General features: G+C 39.3%; 1 protein-coding gene and 2 non-coding genes across 3 annotated transcripts; 2 read left to right on the forward strand and 1 right to left on the reverse strand.

The window, feature by feature from the left end:
* The first annotated feature begins 17,347 nt into the window (after positions 1-17,347).
* Trnan-guu (transfer RNA asparagine (anticodon GUU)) lies at positions 17,348-17,421 on the forward strand. The gene has a single exon. It is a non-coding gene; the product is annotated as a tRNA-Asn (tRNA).
* Positions 17,422-19,466: 2,045 nt separating this feature from the next.
* Trnat-agu (transfer RNA threonine (anticodon AGU)) lies at positions 19,467-19,540 on the forward strand. The gene has a single exon. It is a non-coding gene; the product is annotated as a tRNA-Thr (tRNA).
* A 4,069-nt stretch (positions 19,541-23,609) lies between these two features.
* LOC145498139 (uncharacterized) lies at positions 23,610-26,934 on the reverse strand. Its single transcript, XM_081478021.1, has 2 exons — positions 24,314-26,934; positions 23,610-24,062 (listed from the first exon to the last, which is right to left on the reverse strand). The coding sequence occupies exon 1, from the start codon at positions 26,929-26,931 to the stop codon at positions 24,844-24,846; it is 2,088 nt and encodes a 695-aa protein (XP_081334147.1). The 5' UTR covers positions 26,932-26,934; the 3' UTR covers positions 23,610-24,062; positions 24,314-24,843.
* Positions 26,935-27,190: the final 256 nt, after the last annotated feature.

Genomic DNA, 27,190 nt, shown 5'->3' on the forward strand with positions numbered 1-27,190 from the left:
CAAGCAGTTTACTCTAGCATAGTGTATATAAACCAGAGCGTTTGGGTCTAGAATAGAGTATCATTTGTCACGAAACTGACCAGTTGGTTGAAGATTTTATCTAAAGTAAGGAAACCAGGAATTGCCACTCAAAAATATAAAAAAACTGAAATTGGCAAGTTTAAATTTTTGCAACTCAGCCTCAACGGCGTCGAAAGATGACTATCATAAAACACTACTGGATATTATTAACTGGGGTCCCAGCGGAACATCCCCACCCAGAAATTTCTAAAGTACCCCCCTCCCCGGGTTTTCAGCTACATGTAGTAAAATTATAGACAAAGGTAAATTTGATATAGTCCTTTTGTTTTGTAGCGATCAAAAAAAATCTATAAAAACAGGTTTTTAATTGAAATAAAGGTCAAGAATTAGGAAAAGAGAAATCAGATAAATCAGATAAACATCTTAAGACAGTATTTTCCAGTTGACTTAGTTAAAAGAAATATTGGTCCGTGTGAGGGCCAAACATACGGCCTGAGCTAACGGACCAGACACATTGACCTCAATGCCGTCTTTTATTAAGTTATTCTGCCTTTGTACAAGATTTTGACCATAAGTTCGATCAGGTGAGATATAGCAAAGGCTTAGTGGTGTCAGTTATTTTGATAGTCCATTGGGCGGTGGCCGGCAGATTATTGTTTCTATGAGATACTTTAATATCTTTAACAGATATTCAAATATGCAAATTAAAATTTGTCTGATAGTTGTAGCTTTTCAATAAAAATTCATTCCACACACTATATATAGCCCCAAGATCAAGTTTATAAATATATCAATGGGGGCCTTTCATTGAACACTGCCGTGAGCAGCTTCATTGTATCAGAAACGAGCGAAAAAAAATCATGCTTGATTTGGTTGAAAAGATCAGGTCAGGGTTATTTTCTTCCTCGCGCGCGTTCCGAACTGTGTGTTTTGGATCTCCGAAATAGGCTCACCGAAGCAAAAGTAAATGGTCTGCTACACAAATTTTTTAAACCAAGAAAATTTATTTCAAACTTTTTAAAAACGGCTTGCTTTGTTTTCCATCTAGTCCTTATCAAAACAGAAAAGGGAATTTTAAACTGCTTTTAAAAAAAGCAGTATAAACATCTCAATAGAGTTGCGTTGGTTGTCCTATTAGTGAAGCAAAAAGCTGCCCATGATGACAGCACGTGTGAGTCGCTTCACACCCTGTTTGCAGAGCAGAAATAAGAAGATTGAAAATTAACTGAAGGCAACGATAGCTTTGTTAAGAATCTGCGATGAATGAATGAATATTACTTATTAAACGCGATGGAATTTAAGCTATAAGCATTATTATTACCAATAATTCTTAGCGTCAATATCCCTAATAAACGCTTGTGAAAAATACACAGAAAACTTCCTAAAGCTTTAAACCTAGCGTACACAATGAATGTAATACAGTGACAAATGTTGCAAAGATATCAATTTATGCCTACTTGTATAACCCAGGTACGCCATGCATTTAGTGTGGTAAAATGTAGAGCCGCCATTTTTTCCCACTGTGGATTTTGGCGCACTGTTACAGAAGCCATGACACCTTGTGTCCAAGAGGCCGCACTTAGGCTCCGCCACCAGTGAGCCAGCTCATCTTAAAGATTTAAGTAAATAATAATCGCATTCAATAAATATGCTTTCAATGAAAATCTGCTTAACATTGAGAGTATGGTGCGTAATTTACGGTTTCCTACAGAACATTTCAATGCACGTTTTAAATTATAACGTGAAAAACAAATATCTAATGACAAATTGATTAAAAAAAAGTTGGAGAATCCGAATAACAATCAATACTGATGATGAGTAATACAGTAATTTTGTGCAGGAAGTTCTGGCACACTACCTGCGTTTTATGAGCAGATAGATGAGGAAAGATGAACTGCAAAAAAAAAAAAAAGAAAAAAAGACAAAAAGAGATGTTATCATGGGTAGCAAACGCATGCGAAGCGGGCGCTCTACCATTTGAGCTGATTCTCCATTGTACAGATGCCTTAACTATTGCGAGGCTATTTTGATAAACTTCTCACCAGTTTTCGTCAAGTGTTACAGAAAATGAAAGAGGAGATTTAAATACACCACATTAAAAAATTTAGAACATTTAAAAATACTTACTGCTATTTGTAAAATTTTCAAGAAAATAGCTTGCCAATTAAAAAGTCATAGACAAGTGAAAGCAAACGATATAATCTCCCGACGTTTCAGCGACCTCATGACGCCATTATCAAGGGTACAAATGAGAATTAAATTAACAAATGCGAGTTCAAGAGTTACAACTAATTAACATAGTGGAGGTGGCTGCACAAATACTTTAGCACGGATAGAATCCGTTTCCACGTTCAAACTCGGTGTTAATCGTTTGATGTAAAGCATCTCGTTGACAAGACAATCGAATTTGTTCATGCATTTCTTGAGAACTTTGAAACAGCTGAGGAGTTCCCCAGGGACAGCACCCGCGTGGTCGTTGTCGTTGTAATTAGTTATAACTCTTGAACTCGCATTTGTTAATTTAATTCTCATTTGTACCCTTAATAATGGCGTCATGAGGTCGCCGAAACGTCGGGAGATTATATCGTTTGTTTTTACTTGTCTATGTATTACTAAATCATTGTTAAAACGAATTAAAAAGGCACTCTTGATCTAAATTTTGTCTTTTGGAGTAAAATAATATACGTGTAGAATCCGGGCATCGATCCCGGTACCTCCCGCATGCAAAGCGGGCGCTCTACCATTTGAGCTAATCCCCCGATTGTTACATGAAAAACGGAGTCTTAGATAAAATAAATTACTAGTTTTGGAAGAATTTTGGAACATATTTAAGCATATATGGTACAAGCTGTTGTCATAATATTGCAACAGAAAAATGACTACTTAATAATTCAACTGATGCAGAAAAGTCTGCTATTATACTTTCACATCGCTCAATTATGGTTAATTTACTTGTCAAAATTACCATTACTAGAGTATATTTTCACCCTCAAAATACAAGATTGCATAAAACAGTTCATAAAGGAATCGAGCATGCAATCATAAAAGCACTGCCGAAGTCAAATAAAATCAAAGAGCTCTGTGAGCAAACTCGTGAATTGAACAAATGAATTAAAACATTTCCTGGATTATGTTTAATATTGTTTGGTTTAGGGAATGTCGTGGTTGATTTTCATATTAATTGTACGAGCAGTAGTTCAGTGTTCGCTAATAAGGTACCAAGGAAACAAAGTAACATTTGGATAAGAAGGCATTACAACTGAAACGATCATGCTCGTACATTTGACAAGGGTGGACGATGTCATGTGTTTTAAACACTTATCATTTTTGTTTCTGGTTCACCAAGAAATAGTCGGCAGTAAATGTGGGTGAAAAGTGAACATCGGAAATATTGAAAAATCAAGGCAATACTGTCTTAATGAAAACATTAATCATTCTCTCTTTATCAAATGAGATAAACAGACACGAGTTTTGAGTTTTGTTGCAAAATGGCATTTTCAGGTTCTGCTTATAAGGACGTACAAGGACACTTTCATGACATTTTCGATGGAAGTTTCCGATGTAAGGATTTCGTGAAATGCAAAGTCTAGGCGATATTTTCATTTCAACTTGCGACAAGGCGTAAACGTAAACGAGCATACAAAAGGTTTAACTAGTATCTTTCAGTCTTTTCTCAGCTCTGCAAACAGTAAACTACACATAGTAGCTACTTTAAAAAGTAGTGAAAATCAAATAGCCTCTTCAACTCGCAGTTTTCTCTTTAGCGGCCGCTCGAGAGAACAACTAAAATGGCATCACGTGATCAGTGTTTTGCAAACCGCAGAGCCACAAGAAACATTGTCACGTGACCAGAATTTTTGAACCGCAAACTAAAACCAACGGTCTGTGAAGCGGGCCGAAAAAAAGCCCTTGTCCACGGACGTCTGAGATGGATAGTAATTTCCTCGCGTGCGACAAATAATTCAGGGCAGTGAAAGAAAAATGAAAGTTGTAAATAAAAAAGATGACAAACACAAGTCAATTATTTTGAGATAAATAGTATTTCAACTGTGCTAAATTAGGACCCACTTAGTTCTTTTCTCAGGAGTTTTATAGTAGCTGAATAAAACTAAAACAAAATGTATTTGAACGAAGCGAATAAACTAAACAAACACGGCTGCGGAGGTCGCCGTCATTAAATATACAGAAATCCACGGTGAAAAAATACTGTTAACTTTAAAACTAAAAAATTCACAAGAAAGGTAACCAAATGGAAGAAAGATGACAGGAAGTTCAATAACAATAAAGCTTCATTCAAAATGAGGCAAAAAACAAAAACTATCTAAAAGCAAAAAAAATGTTCAAAATTTCGCAGACGTGCTTCGCTGCGTGACAGCATGTTCAAATTAATTCTTCACGCTAAAGCGAAAGCTTGAGTTTTTATCGGCCGTGGCTTTAGTCGTCATTCAAAAATTTGAATTAAACTTCGAAGTAATACTGTACATTACCGCTTTTGTTTTCTAAAGTCCAGGAAGCTGCTTTAAATCCGCGATCTGTACTCAAAACCCACTTGAAGGCGCACCGACTTTATAAACACAAGGTTGTATTTACCTTCAAAAGCATCCTTAATTTCCGTGTCAGAATTTTCTGGCCCCAAAACTATAGCTTTGACTCCTTTCTCGTTCAGGCTGGACACCTGGTCTTTCATCAAGGAAATCAAAGAAAAAAATAACAAGACAAACTGTCTCAACAACTTCTCTTTCACCATGTTCAAAAAAGTCCAACACAAACGGCCTAATGTGGAATGTTAAACTCTGTTCAGATCCAGTCGGTGATTGCGACGACTAATGTATCCTTCAACTACTACGTTGATTCACTCCGATTTCTTCGAAACCAAGCTTCTTGAACAAAACATCTTGTTTCATCTTCCCTGTTTTGTATGTAGCTTGCGAAGAGCCCCGGTGCAAAACGTGTCATGAAGACCTTCCCTCAAAACAAACGTTGCGACTCTATTTGCCGACGAATGAACACATGTGACCTCTAAGTTTTAAGAGGCTGTCTCTGCAAGAACCGACCACTGATTTTACGTCGAAAATTCGATTTTTCTCATAAGCTGGGATTTCGAAGCCCTTATCTAGTCAATCACTAAAATTATTTTTATTCGATTAAAAATTCTAATTGAAGTTTTCTAGGATTGATTGAAGTTCGGTCCGCTGGACACAAGTTTCATGCCTGCCGAAACTGGAGAAATAGCACATATTGCCGGCGCTCTAAAAAAAATAATATTCGCTCAAAAGTCCCAATTCTTTTTCTCAACTATAGATGTATCATAGCAGTTTGTTTAGCCATGTTGCAATTACAATTCAATGTTGCTCCTTTAACGGTTAAAAGAAGATTTTCTACCCGTTGAATCGAGTTTTGAACCAAACCTCAATCCTCCCTTGGCTGCCCGGATCACCGCTTACTGTTCAGGTATGTGTGCCGAGAGTTGTCCAAAAGAATACTTCTACAAACCTTTCAAGAGGAGTCTACGTGATTAAACCGGCTTCGAGAAAAACAATGGTCAGTAATACAAAGAACATCGAAGTATGTGACGGTCAGACACGCTCGACACAGATGAGGAACGTATTGAATGTACTTTATATACAAACCCTGCAGCTGGAAGGAAAAGCTGACACTTTTAATGCTACCTAGGTTTCAAGGATCGCTACAAAGGACCAAATCTTTAATCTTGAATTTATCGGAGCAATTTACGAAGGCGAGTGTGTTAGTTACTCACTGAAATATTTTCAAAATTTCCTGAACTTTAAGCGGTCGTTAGTTTTGAAAACCTAGCAGGGAGAAAAATTTTCTTATTGTTTTAAAGAAAGGGCCATTTCTACTTTCTATTCATGTAGTTCGGCAGTTTCAAACAGGTGCCACATTTTTAAAACGTGTCTTGAAAGTAGAGCTATTTTCGCGTTTGGTTCAAAACTCGATTTAACGGGTAGAAAATCTTCTTTTAACCGTTGAAGGAACAACATTGAATTATAATTGCAATATGGCTAAACAAACTGCTATGATACATCTATAGTTGAGAAAAAGAATTAGGACTTTTGAGCGAATATTATTTTTTTTAGAGCGCCGGCAATATGTGCTATTTTTCCAGTTTCGGCAGGCATGAAACTTGTGTCCAGCGGACCGAACTTCAATCAATCCTAGAAAACTTCAATTAGAATTTTTAATCGAATAAAAATAATTTTAGTGATTGACTAGATAAGGGCTTCGAAATCCCAGCTTATGAGAAAAATCGAATTTTCGACGTAAAATCAGTGGTCGGTTCTTGCAGAGACAGCCTCTTAAAACTTAGAGGTCACATGTGTTCATTCGTCGGCAAATAGAGTCGCAACGTTTGTTTTGAGGGAAGGTCTTCATGACACGTTTTGCACCGGGGCTCTTCGCAAGCTACATACAAAACAGGGAAGATGAAACAAGATGTTTTGTTCAAGAAGCTTGGTTTCGAAGAAATCGGAGTGAATCAACGTAGTAGTTGAAGGATACATTAGTCGTCGCAATCACCGACTGGATCTGAACAGAGTTTAACATTCCACATTAGGCCGTTTGTGTTGGACTTTTTTGAACATGGTGAAAGAGAAGTTGTTGAGACAGTTTGTCTTGTTATTTTTTTCTTTGATTTCCTTGATGAAAGACCAGGTGTCCAGCCTGAACGAGAAAGGAGTCAAAGCTATAGTTTTGGGGCCAGAAAATTCTGACACGGAAATTAAGGATGCTTTTGAAGGTAAATACAACCTTGTGTTTATAAAGTCGGTGCGCCTTCAAGTGGGTTTTGAGTACAGATCGCGGATTTAAAGCAGCTTCCTGGACTTTAGAAAACAAAAGCGGTAATGTACAGTATTACTTCGAAGTTTAATTCAAATTTTTGAATGACGACTAAAGCCACGGCCGATAAAAACTCAAGCTTTCGCTTTAGCGTGAAGAATTAATTTGAACATGCTGTCACGCAGCGAAGCACGTCTGCGAAATTTTGAACATTTTTTTTGCTTTTAGATAGTTTTTGTTTTTTGCCTCATTTTGAATGAAGCTTTATTGTTATTGAACTTCCTGTCATCTTTCTTCCATTTGGTTACCTTTCTTGTGAATTTTTTAGTTTTAAAGTTAACAGTATTTTTTCACCGTGGATTTCTGTATATTTAATGACGGCGACCTCCGCAGCCGTGTTTGTTTAGTTTATTCGCTTCGTTCAAATACATTTTGTTTTAGTTTTATTCAGCTACTATAAAACTCCTGAGAAAAGAACTAAGTGGGTCCTAATTTAGCACAGTTGAAATACTATTTATCTCAAAATAATTGACTTGTGTTTGTCATCTTTTTTATTTACAACTTTCATTTTTCTTTCACTGCCCTGAATTATTTGTCGCACGCGAGGAAATTACTATCCATCTCAGACGTCCGTGGACAAGGGCTTTTTTTCGGCCCGCTTCACAGACCGTTGGTTTTAGTTTGCGGTTCAAAAATTCTGGTCACGTGACAATGTTTCTTGTGGCTCTGCGGTTTGCAAAACACTGATCACGTGATGCCATTTTAGTTGTTCTCTCGAGCGGCCGCTAAAGAGAAAACTGCGAGTTGAAGAGGCTATTTGATTTTCACTACTTTTTAAAGTAGCTACTATGTGTAGTTTACTGTTTGCAGAGCTGAGAAAAGACTGAAAGATACTAGTTAAACCTTTTGTATGCTCGTTTACGTTTACGCCTTGTCGCAAGTTGAAATGAAAATATCGCCTAGACTTTGCATTTCACGAAATCCTTACATCGGAAACTTCCATCGAAAATGTCATGAAAGTGTCCTTGTACGTCCTTATAAGCAGAACCTGAAAATGCCATTTTGCAACAAAACTCAAAACTCGTGTCTGTTTATCTCATTTGATAAAGAGAGAATGATTAATGTTTTCATTAAGACAGTATTGCCTTGATTTTTCAATATTTCCGATGTTCACTTTTCACCTACATTTACTGCCAACTATTTCTTAGTGAACCAGAAACAAAAATGATAAATGTTTAAGAGCCAGTTCCTGTAAATACCGAGAATGAGATGACAGTCGCGAAATTGTCTATTTCTTCATATTTTGCCCAAATAACCTCTATAGTGTGTTGTTTTCGAAAATACCATTCAAAGGTCCTGAAGCGCTTTAGTTTTTTCGAAAGCGAGGAAAGTTTGAAAATCGCCATTTTAGCTGCATGACAGCGCCGAAAATGGCCGAAAATTGTGCATTTTCTTTTCGCTCGTACTGATCAACGTGATGATATCTACCAATATACTCTGGGTAGCTCATAGTGCATGTCTCGTTGTTTCTAAAGCATTAATTTGATTAGTAAAAGCTTCAGGTTTAATAATATTTTAGGCCGATAGAAGTACCTTCATCGAAGCTCGTGAGCGAAATGGCTAATTTTAGCTAATTTCAATACCATCAAAAGCTCACTGGTACATTGAATTTGAACTCGAAACTAAAATTTTCTGAAAGCCCATACTCAATATTATGTTGTATGAAAGTCTCTTCCGCGGCCCGGAAAAACTTATCCGTCGAGAGACATAAACGTGTGGTACATTTGTGTAAATTCGTCATTCGCGAAACCAACATGGAACTTGGCCAGCTACCTTCATCAAGAACAAAAATAAGCGAATGGAAACCTTTTTCGTCAATAAGGATACTTGTAATCTGTGTTTTTTTCCTTTTAGATTGACCAGATGATTAGCTTTCGCAAACATTTGCAGTTAAATCAAAATAGACGCTGCTTTTGGTACATTTTAATGTTATGCAAATTTATTTCGATCACCGGCACGTGCATATCGCCCGAAACTGATTTTCCTTCCGCCTACTGTATGTTTCTTTTTGAAGGTTACAACTGTAGCACACATTATTCGTTCAATATCGGCAGTTTAACTTTTGTGGAACACCCATGGCCACAGCCGAGCTTGTCTTTAAGTAAAAATAAACATTTTGAAACGTGAAGTTTGAGTAAACAATCGGTTACAGTTGCATCCATCATGTTTGGCGTAAATATTCGAACACAACCATTTCATGTAAACAGGTACACTTTACTTTAAAAACAACCGCCTCATCGCAGCATTTCTTGGAATCCTGGTCTGAGACCAGGTAATGCCGTTAACAAAGCGCGAGCAGTTGACGAAACTTCATGATCAACTGTCGAAGCGTTGTACTTGTGGAATAAGCAAGATGATTCAAGTTTTGTATTTCTAACCCGTGTGCTTGCAATTCTTATGGATACAATTGCCCCTGTCTGTTACCACCACATTTATAAATGAATCTTTCGTTTCTTTAGCTAATATGGTACATACCTCTAAATAAAACACATACTGTGACATCACTTTTCTTGGGGTGTCCCAACAGTCGTCCGCGGCCACTTACAAAACGTAAGCAGCAAGACAGTAAAACCACAGAGGCTTCTTCGTCAATCGCACTACGCTGTCCAGATTTCTTTCTTACAAAGTTTCCAGACTGCGGTTTTTTTTAAAATTCCAAGACTGCGCCGTTCTGTTGGCCAGTCCGAATAATTGTCATGGTGTTAGTTGAGTAATTTCTTGACTTTGTTTGGTGGTCCCAGTTCAGTCCATCCGGCAAATGAGGATTGCGTGACAAACGGCCACTTGCAAAGTGTCCAAAGTGGGTGAAGATGGCGGCGAGTAAAACTGTTTGCTCGTGCAAGTAACGTGGTTCGCACTGTCAGCCTAAATAAACATTTTTGGACGAAATTGAAGGATTTAGGGGGAAGGGGGTGTTGTTTAATTCCGCAAGAGGACAGAACTCGACGAACTGACAGAGCCGTGCGCGGGTCCTGCTGTCACGGCATGTCTACGTAGATTAATGGAAAGTATTACCGCGTTCACAAAAGTTGTGCAAACACCTTTCCTCTTTACCTTTAAAATACATGTTTGTCGTTCGTACTTTTTGAATAGAAATGCACCGGTGATAGGGTTGGAATACAAAAAGGACAAAGGAGACCTAGAGGGCATCAGATCTTAGATACGCGGTGTGAGTTTAGATACATATTGTTACGAAAAGTTGTCTAAGTCTAGTTCTAGAACAATCTAGAGCCGGAAGTCATTCAGCCGTGACCAATTTATATAAGAACATTCCAGAACGTTCTGATCCTTATGTAATTACTCAGATTAGAAACTGTGTCAAACTACTTAATTTAGCTCTTAATAGAAGTTACTAGAACTATAAGCCTCATGTACATTAGAGATTGATTCAAATTTGAAGAAGCTTAGTGCTGTAAAGTCGCGAAGTTATCTTACGGAAATAAATTAGTTTGTTGCTGTTACCGGCGATCCTGAGTTCTGTCTGGAAACCACCCTGCTCTACAACGATACTCGTAACAAATGCTCACCCCTGTTGCCCTCTGCTAAACTATATAGACAATAATATGAGCGCTTTCCAAAAATCGGACACTCAGAAGAGCTAAAATTTTCTTTTATTTTACCTTGAGAATTAACAATTATTGACCTAGCGAACTTCCCATCAATAATTAGGCGGTATAAAATAGTTAGGCATTATGTATTGTAGCCTTATTTTGCGCATTTCAGAGGCAAAAATAAGAGCGAATGTATGGACTGTCCACCGGGACAAAAAAAATGTGTCTGCTGTAGAGAGGAGTTCACTGTGGAGAAGTGACCGTTAGTGGACTTTGGACCGTATAGTTTATATAGGATTAAAAAAGAACCGGTAACAGTAGTGAATATGTGCGTAAATTCTCAACACGTACCCATTTAAGACTAGTGCCTCCCAGGCCTTCTTTTTCCATCCCAGTCATGTCCCTGGTGCATTTCTATACCAAAGCCCTAGAGCAATATACCTGTATTTTAAAGTTCAATAGGAAGGGTGTGTTTTTTTATTAACGGTAATAAAGTCGAAACTTTCTACAACGGCCACCTTGGGGACAGAGGAAAGTCGACGTTATGGAGCGGTATCAGTAGGGGTGAAATATGACACCGATATTTTCTTGGGTTTCAACATTTCTATCTTAAAAAAGGCTTAGTGTAACATGTAAATTCGTAACACAATCAAAACATATCAATAAGAAAGAAACCAAACAGAAATAGAGACCAACGACCTGCGGCATGGTTCAAGTTTCGTGACCATGTCCAATAAAATATGGAGTTTTGTAGACAGCGTTCGTCAGTTGTTGATTAAATGGCCGTAGTGCAGAGGTTTTTTTGGCAGTTGGGACGTGTTTTAGTGGCTGTTGCTGTTGTCGAGGGGTGGCCGTTGTAGAGAGATGAAAATAAGAGTGAATGGAAAAAGTGGCCGTTGCAGAGAGGTGGTCCTTTTTGGAGAGATGGTTGTGCAGGATCGACTGTAGTTTCCATTTTTTCAGCCAGACATAGAGAAAACACCTTGCCTACACGAGGCGAGCAAGGAGCAGTTTGGATTTCCTGTCCACGCCCCCCCCCCCCTCCCCTGGGGCGGGGGAGCTCGTCGTACCTTTTAGGGGTTAAAAATGAAGTTTTAGTAGCAGGGTGTTCAGCCTCAAAAGGTCCAAAGTGGGAGCTTTTGCGATGCCTTTTAGGGTATTGAGCCGAAAAAAATATGACGCGGTGAAATAATGTGTTATGTAAGAATTGGTATCTTTTAGAGGAGAAAAAACAGGATTTTGGTACCTCTTAGGGGATCGTAGGGGATCAAAATTTTTCAGGAGCACCCCCGTCTTTCTTATACGGGTGTCTCCCTCCCCTCGAGGTCCACGTCGCCATCTTCACTCGCTTTGCAAAACGTCAGATATCGACTTGTTTGGTACGGTGGCCGATTGTCACGCAATCCACATTTGCCTAATTGTCCGAAGTGGGACCACCAAACAAAGTCAAGTACTTACTCAACTAATGCCATGACAGTTATTCGGACTGGCTAACAGAACGGCGAAGTCTTGGAATTTTAGAAAACCGAAGTCTGGAAACTTTGTAAGAAAGAAATCTGGACAGCGTAGTGCGATTGACAAAGAAGCCTTTGTAGTTTTCTGTCTTGTTGGTTGCGTTTTGCAATTGGACGCCTGTTGGAACACTCCAAGGAAAATGAAGTCACAGTATGTGTTTTATTCAGAGGTATGTGCCATATTAAGTGATAGGAAACGAACGATTCATCTATAAATCTGGTGATAAAAGACAGGGGAACTGTATCCATAAGAATTGCAAGCACACGGGTTAGAAATACAAAGCTTGAATCATCTTGCTTATTCCACAAGTACAACGTTTCGACAGTTGATCATGAAGTTTCGTCAACTGCTCGCGCTTTGTTAACGGCATTACCTGGTCTCAGACCAGGATTCCAAGAAATGCTGCGATGAGATGGTTGTTTTTAAAGTAGAGTGTACCTGTTTACATGAAATGGTTGTGTTCGAATATTTACGCCAAACGTGATGGATGCAACTGTAACCGATTGTTTACTCAAACTTCACGTTTCAAAATGTTTATTTTTACTTAAAGACAAGCTCGGCTGTGGCCATGGGTGTTCCACAAAAGTTAAACTGCTGATATTGAACGAATAATGTGTGCTACAGTTGTAACCTTCAAAAAGAAACATACAGTAGGCGGAAGGAAAATCAGTTTCGGGCGATATGCACGTGCCGGTGATCGAAATAAATTTGCATAACATTAAAATGTACCAAAAGCAGCGTCTATTTTGATTTAACTGCAAATGTTTGCGAAAGCTAATCATCTGGTCAATCTAAAAGGAAAAAAACACAGATTACAAGTATCCTTATTGACGAAAAAGGTTTCCATTCGCTTATTTTTGTTCTTGATGAAGGTAGCTGGCCAAGTTCCATATTGGTTTTGCGAATGACAAATTTACACAATGTACCACACGTTTATGTCTCTCAACGGGTTAGTTTTTTCGGGCCGCAAAAGAGACTTTCGCACAACATAATATAGAGTATGGGCTTTCAGAAAATTTTAGTTTCGAGTTCAAATTCAGTGTACCAGTGGGCTTTTGATGGTATCGAAATTAGCTAAAATTAGCCATTTCGCTCACGAGCTTCGATGAAGGTACTTTTATCGGCCTAAAATATTATTAAACCTGAAGCTTTTACTAATCAAATTAATGCTTTAGAAATAGCAAGACATGCACTATGAGCTACCCAGAGTATATTGGTAGATATCATCACGTTGATCTGTACGAGCGAAAAGAAATGCACAATTTTCGGCCATTTTCGGCGGCGTCAGGCAGCTAAAATGGCGATTTTCAAACTTTCCTCGATTTCGAAAAAACTAAAGCGCTTCAGGACCTTTGAATGGTATTTTCGAAAACAACTCACTATAGAGGTTATTTGGGCGAAATATGAAGAAATAGAAAATTTCGCGACTGTCATCTCATTCTCGGTATTTACAGGAACTGGCTCTTAAAACACATGACATCGTCCACCCTTGTCAAATGTAATAGCATGATCGTTTCAATTGTAATGCCTTCTTATCCAAACGTTACTTTGTTTCTTTGGTACCTTATTAGCGAACACTGAACTACTGCTCGTACAATTAATATGAAAATCAACCACGACATTCCCTAAACCAAACAATATTAAACATAATCCAGGAAATATTTTAATTCATTTGTTCAATTCACGAGTTTGCTCACAGAGCTCTTTGATTTTATTTGACTTCGGCAGTGCTTTTATGATTGCATGCTCGATTCCTTTATGAACTGTTTTATGCAATCTTGTATTTTCAGGGTGAAAATATACTCAAGTAATGATAATTTTGACAAGTAAATTAACCATAATTGAGCGATGTGAAAGTATAATAGCAGACTTTGCTACATCAGTTGAATTATTAAATAGTCATTTTTCTGTTGCAATATTATGACAACAGCTTGTACCACATATGCTTAAATGTGTTCCAAAATTCTTCCAAAACTAGTAATTTATTTTATCTAAGACTCCGTTTTTCATATAACAATTAATCGGGGGATTAGCTCAAATGGTAGAGCGCCCGCTTTGCATGCGGGAGGTACCGGGATCGATGCCCGGATTCTACATATATATTATTTTATTCCAAAAGACAAAATTTAGATCAAGAGTGCCTTTTTAATTCGTTTTAACAATGATTTAGTAATACACAGACAAGTAAAAACAAACGATATAATCTCCCGACGTTTCGGCGACCTCATGACGCCATTATCAGGGGTACAAATGAGAGTTAAATTAACAAATGCGAGTTCAAGAGTTATAACTAATTACAACGACAACGACCACGCGGGTGCTGTCCCTGGGGAACTCCTCAGCTGTTTCAAAGTTCTCAAGAAATGCACGAACAAATTCGATTGTCTTGTCAACGAGATGCTTTACATCAAACAATTAACACCGAGTTTGAACGTGGAAACGGATTCTATCCGTGCTAAAGTATTTGTGCAGCCACCTCCGCTATGTTAATTAGTTGTAACTCTTGAACTCGCATTTGTTAATTTAATTCTCATTTGTACCCTTGATAATGGCGTCATGAGGTCGCTGAAACGTCGGGAGATTATATCGTTTGCTTTCACTTGTCTATGACTTTTTAATTGGCAAGTTATTTTCTTGAAAATTTTACAAATAGCAGTAAGTATTTTTAAATGTTCTAAATTCTTTAATGTGGTGTATTTAAATCTCCTCTTTCATTTTCTGTAACACTTGACGAAAACTGGTGAGAAGTTTATCAAAATAGCCTCGCAATAGTTAAGGCATCTGTACAATGGGGAATCAGCTCAAATGGTAGAGCGCCCGCTTCGTATGCGTTTGCTACCCATGATAACATCTCTTTTTGTCTTTTTTTCTGTTTTTTTTTTATAGCAGTTCTTTTTTCCTCATCTATCTGCTCATAAAACGCAGGTAGTGTGCCAGAACTTCCTGCACAAAATTACTGTATTACTCATCATCAGTATTGACTGTTATTCGTATTCTCCAACTTTTTTTTAATCAATTTGTCATTAGATATTTGTTTTTCACGTTATAATTTAAAACGTGCATTGAAATTTTCTGTAGGAAACCGTGAACGAACCATACTCTCAATGTTAAGCAGATTTTCATTGAAAATATATTTATTGAATGCGATTATTATTTACTTAAATCTTTAAGATCAGCTGGCTCACTGGTGGCGAAGCCTAAGTGCGGCTTCTTGGACACAAGGTGTCATGGCTTCTGTAACAGTGCGCCAAAATCCACAGTGGGAAAAAATGGCGGCTGTACATTTTACCACTCTGAATGCATGGCGTACCTGGATTATACAAGTAGGCATAAATTGATATCTTTGCAACATTTGTCAATGTATTACATTTATTGTGTACGCTAGGTTTAAAGCTTTCGGAAGTTTCCTGTGTATTTTTCACGAGCGTTTATTAGGGATATTGACGCTAAGAATTATTGGTAATAATGATGCTTATAACTTAAATTCCATCGTGTTTAATAAGTAATATTCATTCATTCATCGCAGATTCTTAACAGAGCTATCGTTGCCTTCAGTTAATTTTCAATCTTCTTATTTCTGCTCTGCAAACAGGGTGTGAAGAGACTCACACGTGCTGTCATCATGGGCAGCTTTTTGCTTCACTAATAGGACAACCAACGCAACTCTATTAAGATGTTTATACTGCTTTTTTTAAAAGCAGTTTAAAATTCCCTTTTCTGTTTTGATAAGGACTAGATGGAAAACAAAGCAAGCCGTTTTTAAAAAGTTTGAAATAAATTTTCTTGGTTTAAAAAATTTGTGTAGCAGACCATTTACTTTTGCTTCGGTGAGCCTATTTCGGAGATCCAAAACACACAGTTCGGAACGCGCGCGAGGAAGAAAATAACCCTGACCTGATCTTTTCACCCAAACCAAGCATTGTTCTTTTTCGCTCGTTTCTGATACAATGAAGCTGCTCACGGCAGTGTTCAATGAAAGGCCCCCATTGATATATTTATACACTTGATCTTGAGGCTATATATAGTGTGTGGAATGAATTTTTATTGAAAAGCTACAACTATCAGACAAATTTTAATTTGCATATTTGAATATCTGTTAAAGATATTAAAGTATCTCATAGAAACAATAATCTGCCGGCCACCGCCCAATGGACTATCAAAATAACTGACACCACTAAGCCTTTGCTATATCTCACCTGATCGAACTTATGGTCAATTTCTTGTACAAAGGCAGAATAACTTAATAAAAGACGGCATTGAGGTCAATGTGTCTGGTCCGTTAGCTCAGGTCGTATGTTTGGCCCTCACACGGACCAATATTTCTTTTAACTAAGTCAACTGGAAAATACTATCTTAAGATGTTTATCTGATTTATCTGATTTCTCTTTTCCTAATTCTTGACCTTTATTTCAATTAAAAACCTGTTTTTATAGATTTTTTTTGATCGCTACAAAACAAAAGGACTATATCAAATTTACCTTTGTCTATAATTTTACTACATGTAGCTGAAAACCCGGGGAGGGGGGTACTTTAGAAATTTCTGGGTGGGGATGTTCCGCTGGGACCCCAGTTAATAATATCCAGTAGTGTTTTATGATAGTCATCTTTCGACGCCGTTGAGGCTGAGTTGCAAAAATTTAAACTTGCCAATTTCAGTTTTTTTATATTTTTGAGTGGCAATTCCTGGTTTCCTTACTTTAGATAAAATCTTCAACCAACTGGTCAGTTTCGTGACAAATGATACTCTATTCTAGACCCAAACGCTCTGGTTTATATACACTATGCTAGAGTAAACTGCTTGAAAACCATACCCTTTACTGCGGCACTTACCTATATAGCCCTATATACGGCAGTATTCCCCCCCTCCCGGGGGCTGGAAAGTACCGGTTTGAAAAATATTGATGCCAACAGAAACACTTGATTAAGCCATATTCTGATATAAAGAGGCTTCATTGTGGTCAGTTAGAATTGTTTGCACAAAAATAAAAGAAATTTGTTTTAAAGGGGGAAGGTAATTCACTGTTTCATATGGCATTTGTGACATCACATAAGCCATCGTAGCTTGTTTCATTTTGATGTCGTGTTCATCAATAAAAGAGTATTAAAAGGGCCTCTCCGGGAGTCGAGCCCGGGACCTATCGCACCCTAAGCGAGAATCATGCCACTAGACCAACAGGCCAAACGTGGTTGAATATTTATTTGAGAAAAGTCTTAACCTACTTCTCTCTATTGAACTGGTACTATATAATACCAGTTATTTGTTGGCTTATTGGCTCAGACAGTTACTATCCAAATTCCCTGGCTTTTCGCTTTTCATGTCTTTCGAGCAAGATACAATAATGTAGCAAAAACCTTACGCAAGTTAAAATTTCATCCACACAATTCAACTTGATGAAAATCAAGTCTCAGTGGCGCAATCGGCTAGCGCGTTCGGCTGTTAACCGAAAGGTTGGTGGTTCAAGCCCACCCGGGGACGATTCTTTCTGTTTTGATAATTGTTTTCTATTTAGTTAGCTTCAAGAGTCCATCCTGTTAACTTCATTTTTAGTTGTATTGCATGTTAGTACGTCTTCTCAAACAAACAGCCACTGCGCGGATGTGATGTGAATAAACCGTTATTATCGTGATCGTTATCATTGTTGGTTTTTTGACGGTTGAAGCAAATTTGGCCGTAAGTTTTCATAAAAGGGTACAAATTTGTCCATATTTGAATAATCCAATTAGTACTATAATTTGTGCATTCAATATTGGGTCTTTACTCTTCAAATGTTTGTCTGATTAACGTAATTGCATCACCTTTATTACAACCGCCTGCATTAATCGCCTGCTCCCGTGACTAGAAGTTGAAGGACTTGAACATAAGCATACTTTTTGTGATATATTAAAACGTTGCTATATAAACAGCATATATTGCCCCTAGACAATCGTTTAGTTCTTAATTAAGGATATCTGAGACATTTGACGGCTAATATTGGCTTGCTCATTCGACGGTTGACGGTAAAAATATTGCGGTTTAGACGGTTGACGGTTAATGTTTTGGCCATTTGACGGTTAACCCCATTGAGATCCTCTGCCGAACGCTAAGACAAGGATAGCGTTTGTTTTTGTGTTAAATGTCAATTTCAACTTTTGTATTCTCCTACGAGAAACCCATCGTTTTAAACTTTTCTATTCTTTTTGTTGTGTTCCAAGGTATTTTAAATGGAGTAATTAATCAATTTCTTTTATACGTTTTGCTAATAAGATTTGGCGAAAAAGAGGGATGATGACATTGACCAAACCATTCCAAGCAATCCACAACCTTAACCCCTATTATCGTATAGCATGATGAGAACATCTTTGAGGGTGAAGAGTATTTTGGCAGGTTGCTTAAACATTTCGCCGGTATCAGGAGAGGATGAAGAGTGAGCCACGTCAGGCATCAAGTGCGCGCGCTAAGTACTAAAATGAACAATGATAGGGCAGATGGCCACTGCTATAGCTTTGCTTAGATTTAACGAGCTTGCTGACCCCTACTTTTCTTTCCAGAAACAGATTTTATTTACAATTACCTCCACATTGTCCAAAAATAAACAGAAAATCAAGGTAGGAAGTTAAAGAAACCAAACAAACAAACAAAATGATATTTGCTAGCAATAAAGATAGAAAGTTAAAAAAAAAAAAGGTAGGAAGCCGGCAGTTAAAAAAAAAAAATTCAAGATTTCTCTCCACGGGACATCGAATCCTGCCATCTTGTGGCTGCAAGGCGCGTGAAACTATAGTCGCTAAATGCGAACTTGTTCTTTAAGGAACCTCACCAGTTGACTAAATTCACTTAGTAGGCCCACTTAAACATTTGGCAGAGAAAAGTTCACTTCAAACTTGGAATTAATACTATGTTTTTCCCTGTTGAGATTCTTGTAAATGTTGTTGCACAATGTGTAAACTCATCTGAGAACAGTTGCAGGGCCCCAATGAAGAACACCTTTGATGAAGTATGCTCCCTGCTAAACATTTATTATTATGGCTATTGTTCTGTGTTGTCCTGTAGTTACCAGTCCAACTTCGCTGATTAATTTTCCGCGTCCCGTCAATAAAGCAAGATCAGGAGCTCATGACCCGGAGCGTCCATCTCCCATGCCAACCCTAGGATTCAACCCTTTCTGGTATCTTTTTATTTTTAGAATTTGGGCTCTGGAAGTTTTCGCACCCCGCCTTTCAAACGCCAAATCAAAGCCCGGGTGGTCCCCGAGGGACCCCTAAGAGGTACCACTTCTAAAACAACACAATATCTCCTGTCATAATTTTTTGAGCTCAATACGCTAAAAGGAACCACGAAAGCTGCCGCTGTGGACCTTTTGAGGCTGAACATCCTAAGAGGTATTGAGCTATCTTAGTACTGCTGGAAATTACCAAGCGTGAAAGTGGACATGTCACCAACTTAGTACTACATGTATTAACAATGTTTTTTTTATTTTTTTTTTATTTTTCTTTTTAAAAAATAAACAAATAAACAATAATACACGACGTTATCTAATGTAGGGCGCCGTAGCTCAGTTGGTTAGAGCGCCTGTCTAGTAAACACGAGGTCATGGGTTCAAATCCCATCGGTGACTTACAAATGTTGTACTTTTTAATTTTTTATTACTTTCGAAAATTGCTCAACGAAGCTTCACATGTTGTACCCCTAGGAATATTTTTGATTGTGTTATCCGATGGATTTACTTTTAAGATCTACGCAAGAGTCGAGTGAAAAATTTCAAGAATTATATGGAACGTAATTTGCGAATAAATGACCATTATAATATAGATAGGACCCTGCGCACGCTCTGATTGGTCAAAAACCCATGTTTTATCAGAGTATAAAGCGCTTTGAAACATTACTTTAATGTAAATAAACGCCCTGGATTACATTTGTCGCGTTAGTTCAACGACATTTCTTTGGTCGACTTGTCTCGTTTGATGAAGTTATATCAGGAGCCATAATCGGGGACGGAGACTGTAAGCGCGCGCCATTTGTACTATTGGGGCTGTCCCTATGATATGGGACAATTTTTCTATTTTTAGAAAAAATTCCGCGATCATGTGCGGCACACGCGCGTACATGCTGCGTGGATTTTTGCGGATATAGCGCGGGGAAATGGCGTCCGAAATTCCCGAAATGTTTGATACTCTTGGCCCACAAATCAATACGTTCATGTCTGTTGGAATTTTGCTTCAGTATTTTCGTCGTTAGCTGCTCCAGTTTGAGTGAAGTAAGACAGTGCCGAATTTAGTTGTCCCGCTTTATATCGCTGACCAAGTTGTGTTCCGCTGCTTCTTTTACAAGAACTCCACATTACTCCACTCTCAGTCTCACATATGTTGAACAAAGATTAACAGCGTTTCCATTACACAACAAAAAACCAGTTGGATATATTTGGATATAGCACCGTTTCAGGACTTCAAAGTTTCCCTCCTCTTACCGCAGGCGCTTGCGAGGATTTCGCCAGAGTCCATCTCGACCGAGAAGTAAAACAAAGTAATTGCAAGTTTGAGTTTCGCCTGAATTGTAAGCAACGCTTGATGCTTTATCAAGGCCCAATAAGTGACAATAAAGTTTATGTCTGTAGATCATGCTCAGTTTTCTTTGTGTAAAAATCTAATAAATTGTCTGTTGTCGATGAATAAGAGCGCCCGCCGATGCGTGTTTTGTACAGTCAGTAAAACATGACAAATTGGACTTCCCCACTTTCGTGTGAAAACGTACATCGAACTCGTATAATATCTCTAGTTTTTAAATATGTTTAAGGTTGATAAATGTTTCAGAACATATTAAAAGCTTAGCTGAAAATATGTGAATACAGCAGAAATAATCAGCTTTCTTTAATCAACTCGAATAGTCACTGTACTCGAATAAAGATTTCGATTTTGTTGGTTGAGTTATCAAAACTCCTTGTCTATTTTATTTTCGCAGTGTAAAACTTCACTATGTTAAAGAAATACACATGATGTTAGTAGCCTTTTGGCGTTGGTGAAAATTGTTGCAGCATCTCAGCGCAAAAGACAACGAAAGAAATCTTTGTCAAGATTTGTTGACAATTGAAAACACCGACTCGGATTTGAAGGTGCACGCGCTGCACTATGCAAATGAGCTACTTATGTACGCGTGAGACTTTCCTTTAAAAAACTTTTGAAAACTGGCCAAACAAACAGAAGCGATAAGAAACTATCAAAAACAGAGTTTGGTTATGATTAAGCATTGTTTGGGAAACTCTCAAATGAACTCGATACCAGAGTAAAGAGTTTTCTTTCATAACTTTTCTTTACAGAACAAACGCAAAAGCTTACGCGTTCAACTAGCGCGAGCACATATTATTATTCATTCACAGCGCGAAATTAAAGTCTTGTTTTCGACTCTGAAAATCTCACTTTTTCCATTAGTTTAGAGCATAAAGCTACATATAAGAGCCCTGGATCTAATTCCCTGCCTTATTCCCTGCCATCGCTGTGAAAAATCTGCAAGAGAATCTCGCCTCTCTCACCATTTGATCAGGCAACGTGACAACATTCACGCGAGAGCCCCCGACATGTGCGTGGATCCGCGCGGATATGTGACGTCAGGATGGCGCATTTTGTTCTAAAAATAGAAAAATTGTCCTATATCATAGTTGCGCGCGGACCCCAAGACTTACGGTCTCCGTCCCCGATTATGGCTCCTGTTTATATTTCTTTCTTCTTTCGTTACTGTAAGAGTAGTTCGCTGCAAAGGGGAAGGGGGGGGGGGGGGGAGCTGGGGGTGTGGGCGGATAAATACGATGGACTAGCATCCCATCCATGGAAAAGAAAAATACTCTCAGATGTTTAATACAGCGGAGACTGGGATTAGATCTGCAGTGTGTGGGCTAGCAAGGCCAATTTGCGGCCATTTAACCTTTCCTTACCATTCCGTGCGAAAGGAGGGCGTCAGTTCTAAAAGATGAAATTGAGCCTTTAACTGCCAGATTACAATAAAGCAAGTCGCAAAGGAAAGAGTAATTCTGCAAAGAATCTTTGTGTTATCTGTGTTATACAGCAGTTTTGACAAAGGTTGCGCTACAAAGCGTAAAAGAGTACCGCGCGACAAATATACCGAAAGGTTCTCTGGGTATTGCCCGTTTACCGCTGGTCGATTGAAGTCCACGTTGTTTTAGAGCGACAGCGGAAAATTCTTTATTAGGAGTATTTTCATCTTCCTTGATAGCTAGAGAAAACTAGCCAAATAAAAAGTTTACAAACCGTTATTTGTACAACAATGCTCCGAAAAAAATCTGCCTTCAAAAAAAAGTAAAGCTGCATATTAACTAGTAAATTAAAGTAAAGACTGCTGGACAATCCGGGTATTGATACCGGTACCTCCTGCATGCTAAGCGGGCGCTCTACCATTTGAGCTTATTCCCCAAACCGTAAGCATTTGGTTCAATATACAAGTTACTATAACTATTGAAAAACAATGTTAGAGGCATGACTTGGTGATTAGTTTTATTTTTTTTTCTAAATGTACTTAGAATTTCATTTTAGAAAAAAGATAATTTAAGAAATATGTTGCTTTTCATTCTAGTTCCTTGATATTCAAGAAAAGCGGGTCCATTTTGCTAACAAAAGGCTTTGTTATACAGCCCAAAATTAACCTAATATGGCCATTTTTTAACAATGGCGGCAGCAGCTTAAAAATACTCAAGGGACTTTCAAAATTTCTCGTGCGATACGATTTGAACGATTGTAAAAAGCCAAGTAACGACAAATCCTCCCCGGGGGAGGCATTACGGGTACAATTTGTTGTGTGTAAGTCGTTACTTTGGGGCGGCTGGTAGGGGTCACCATTGCGGCTATCGATGATATCACCATTGTTGTTTGGTTTCTCTGTTGGAAATTTAGTGTGGCTTCAAACTGGAAAAAGAATTATTCCCCCCTTTCATCCCTCTTAAATTTTCTGATCGTAATGTACAACAGCTGCAAGATGAAGGAAATGCTGTAAAATATTTGCGGAACGTCGAAGAAAGCTGCCAGGTAATAAAGATTCAATAGAAGTGTGCTGTCCCCTTAAGCTGTTTATACTCATACTGGACCAAAATTCAGTTATGCTCAACAAGCGACAAATTTGCCGATTGTTTCACTTTGCTGCATTATTCTCTCGCCCAAAAGATTTCATGTTAGCACTTGCTTTGATTATGGAAGCACTGCAAAGCCGGAGCTAGACCAGATCGACATTTTAAGCCAGTCTTTATCACGGACAACACTCGAGGACGTTTTTCAAAGGCCCCGCTCTTTATATCTGACTTAATTGGCCGCGTCACGGGCAACTTGATTTAAATATTAACAATCTGATGCTCAGCAGACCGTTATAACTTACGACGTATAATGAACTTGTCTGAATGATTCGCCCATTTCGGCAAAGAATAAAAAGTTTAATCGCTCAAAGACCTCCGAATGTTATTCACGTAACAATTCCAAGACGGATAAAATGTTTATAGAGAGTTTTCACTGTGACGCAACAAAAAAAATCGAAAATCATTTATTTGATTTGTGTTTAGAAATCATACTGAAAACCCGACTGGAAGAAATATTGGTTGGTAAATTTCGTTGAAGGTACTCTCCATAATTACGCATGTGCTGATGCTTTCAGACTAACAGCGGTAACCGCAATGATGGAAAACCACCAGTCGATCTAAATAAATAGATTTTGCAACATTCAATCTTTTCAAGCTTAAGATCGGCCAGAGGCCTCCTATGAGGGTTCCATGGTTTGCATCAAATACGCGGCAGCGTTAAATGGGTTTGGTGTCCCGGTTCAAGTCCTCCCGTGCAACCGATCCTAGGGCATTCCGCTCTCAAGCTTTGCGAAACTGGTGAGTTGCGCCATCACGTAGGTCGGTGAGAAGGGATGTTCCACTGTGGTTTTTTTTAGCACTTTATTTTGTTACCGCCATATCGCGAAGCCAATCTCGATCGGTCTCCAAACATCGTTTAAAAAGGGAACAAACGTTAAAGTTTATTCACGACAACGAGTTTGACTGAAAATAGAACAAAAATAAACAATTATTTACAACATTAGACGGCTGAACGGACAAACCCCGAAAAACACAAACTTACAGCTTTTTCCCGAAATGAATGATTGACCTCTGGTGGACGATGATCGCGAAAGGGAAATTATATGAACAGCGACGATGACTAGCTGTAATATATTTCGAAAGATGTTAGTTTGACCGTTGCCACAGAATTTAAACTACGTCTTATTAACATATTGACCTCACGCGCGCGCGAAAATATCAGATGTCCCGCGGGGCCTCTTGTAACCATAATTAGGAAGAGTGTTACATTCCCGCCCCTAAATGCGGTATTCTATAGCATTTACCAAACAATAGTGTAACATTCGCAGCTCGCGTGATAGTAAACTAATCGAAAGAACAAAACCTATTTTATAGTTCAAACGATACTGCTAAGTGAAGAATAATAAGTTCAGTTCTTAGGTAGCGTTCAAAGAAGGGGATTCCCCTCTGATTTCGGTAAGGTTCTTTATCGCGGAAATCCACAGGAACTCCAACGTCATAGCCCGTTCGCTTTGTGATTTGCACACTGAGTCCCAAACAATTCCGCCATACTACAACTGGAGATGATCCAACACCTAATCAGCGGATTCAAGCAAGACAATTTTGTCGATTGGTCGTTGTAGGATCGATCCTTTGGTCTGCACCGTTACTCTTCGCACATAGCCGTCTTGGGTGTTCCTATGAACATCCAAGATTCGACCAATCGGCCAGCAGCTTCGTGGGCAGCTCAGATCAGCTACTAAGACAATGTCGTCAACAGCAAAATTCCTCCTAGGCCTATTCCATTTTTGTCTCTCTTGCAGGGAAGGGAGGTATTCCTTGATCCACCTATGCCAAAATATGTCTGCCAGCTATTGAACCTGCCGCCAGCGTTTGCGAGAGTAAATTTCATCTTTGGAGAAGAGGCCAGGTGGTGCCGAAGGTCCTGAGCGAAGTAACAGCAGATGATTTGGTGTTAGGTCCTCCATATCTCTCGGGTCGTCTGAGACTTTAGTCACCGGTCTACCATTCACAATAGACTCACTCTCCCTGCCAACGGTGGATTTCGGTGCTAACGTCGACCCCCTTTTACGCCTCTCGCACGATGCTCTCAGTCCGTCCCGATAGCGTAGGATCCAGGCCATAATCTTCTTGAGTCGAGACCATGAAGAGAATCTCTCGAGCAATTTGTTTATACTATTTGTTCCAGAGTCCGATACAGCGGAAAACGTGCGAGTTTCCCTCTTGATCTCAGGGTCGTCGTCAGGTATTTCTCGGACGGTAGTCGGCTGTGTAGGCCACCTTGACTCCTTTTGCCAAAGGAAATCGGGACCGCGTATCCAACGATTCTTCTTAATAAGCGAGTCTATTGCCAGACCTCTTGAGGCGTCATCTGCCGGGTTCGCTTCGGTGTTCACGTACCTCCACTGAGACGGGGAAGATCCATCATGTATGATCGCCACTCTGTTAGCAACGAAGGTGTGAAATCGCTTGTCATTGCTTCTTATGTAGTTCATCACACAGCTACTGTCTGTCCAAAACACGGACTCGTGTATTGGAAGGTCAATCTCTCGTCTAATAATTTTGTCCAGCCTTGATGCAAGAACAGCTGCTGACAATTCTAGCCTTGGTATCGTTATGGACTTCAGCGGAGCAGTACGCGCCTTTCCCATCACAAATGAACAGTGAATTGTACCCTTGTCATCCATAGATCTGAGATAAGAGACTGCACCGTAGCCTTGTTGCGAAGCGTCTGAGAAGTGGTGTAGTTGCAGCGACGCAGTTCTCCCGAAGTTCTGGGGCTTAAAGCAGCGATCAACTGAGAAGCGTTCGAGCTTGGGCAGATCTTTCAACCATTTAAGCCAACGTTCCTTTTCCTCGGTAGGGATTGGGTCATCCCACTCCAATCTCTTTCGGCATAAATCTTGCAATATCGCTTTGGCTGGGAGTATCACTGGGGCTGTAAACCCAAGCGGATCATACACTGAGGAAACGACAGATAGCAATCCTCTTCTTGTGAGGGGCTTGTCGTTGACTTCGATCTTGAAACAGAATATGTCGTCTTCTACATCCCAACGGACCCCAAGAGCACGCTCAATGGGCATTTGATCATCAGGAAGGTCTTTGAATGATCCGGCTCTGTCAGACTCAGGTAATGATTCGATAAGTTTGCGAGAGTTCGAGACCCATTTAGTCAGCTTAAAGCCTCCCCTTTCTAGCAGTCTTCTGAGGTCAGCGGTCAGACGGATAGCTTCACTCTCGCTAGGTACAGATTTCAGGCAGTCATCTACGTAAAAGTTTCTTCTGACTGTATTGATCACCTCGAAATCGAATCGTTGAAAGTTGTCCTCGGCCGTCTTCCTAAGAGCGAAGTTTGCACAACTTGGAGAGGAGACGGCGCCGAAAAGATGAACTGTCATCTGGTATTCTTCGGGTCGTCTTTGGAGATCGTTATCGGGCCACCACAAGAAACGCAGTACATCAGAATCGTCTGGGCGAACACGGACCTGGTAAAACATAGATTCGATGTCGGCGATAATAGCAGTTCGCTCTTGTCGAAAACGAGTCAGAACACCAATCAGGGTATTGGTCATATCTGGGCCTTGCAACAGCACATCGTTAAGGGACACGCCCTTGTACTTCGCTGCACAGTCGAACACTACTCTAACTTTCCCGGGTTTCTTCGGATGAAAGACTGGGTGGTGCGGCAAAAACCAGGTAGCCTCGCCTGATCGACAAAGCCGATTATCTGGGACCTTTCTGGCATATGCTTTGTCAAGAAGATTGTCTGTGAAGGCCGAGTATTTCTGGAAGAGGACTGGATCTTTGACGAGTCTCCTTCGTAGCAGTTCCAGACGGTGTAAAGCTAGTATTCTGTTATTTGGCAGGCAGAGTGGAGAGTATCTCCACGGCATCGCGATCTCATAGTGGCCTTCGTTTAGAACAGCAGTGGATTCCATGACATTTAGGGTTCTCTTGTCCTCAAGTGACATCGCTTTCTCATTGTCGAGCAGAGAATCGTTGAATTCCATGTTGCAGAACCTCTGAAACTGTTGACCAAGGGCAGTGTCCGCTCGAACAAAGTTTGAAGTACGTTTAGCGCTTCCGTTAATGCCAAGTGGGCCATTGATGGCCCAGCCCAGCAACGTTTTAGCCGCATATGGACCTCCATTCTGACTCTCTCTAACTTCTTTCGGTTCTAAAGCTTTAGGAACGGCA

This window comes from Orbicella franksi, chromosome 9 (assembly GCF_964199315.1).
Source record: "Orbicella franksi chromosome 9, jaOrbFran1.1, whole genome shotgun sequence".
NCBI classification, from domain to species: domain Eukaryota; kingdom Metazoa; phylum Cnidaria; class Anthozoa; order Scleractinia; family Merulinidae; genus Orbicella; species Orbicella franksi.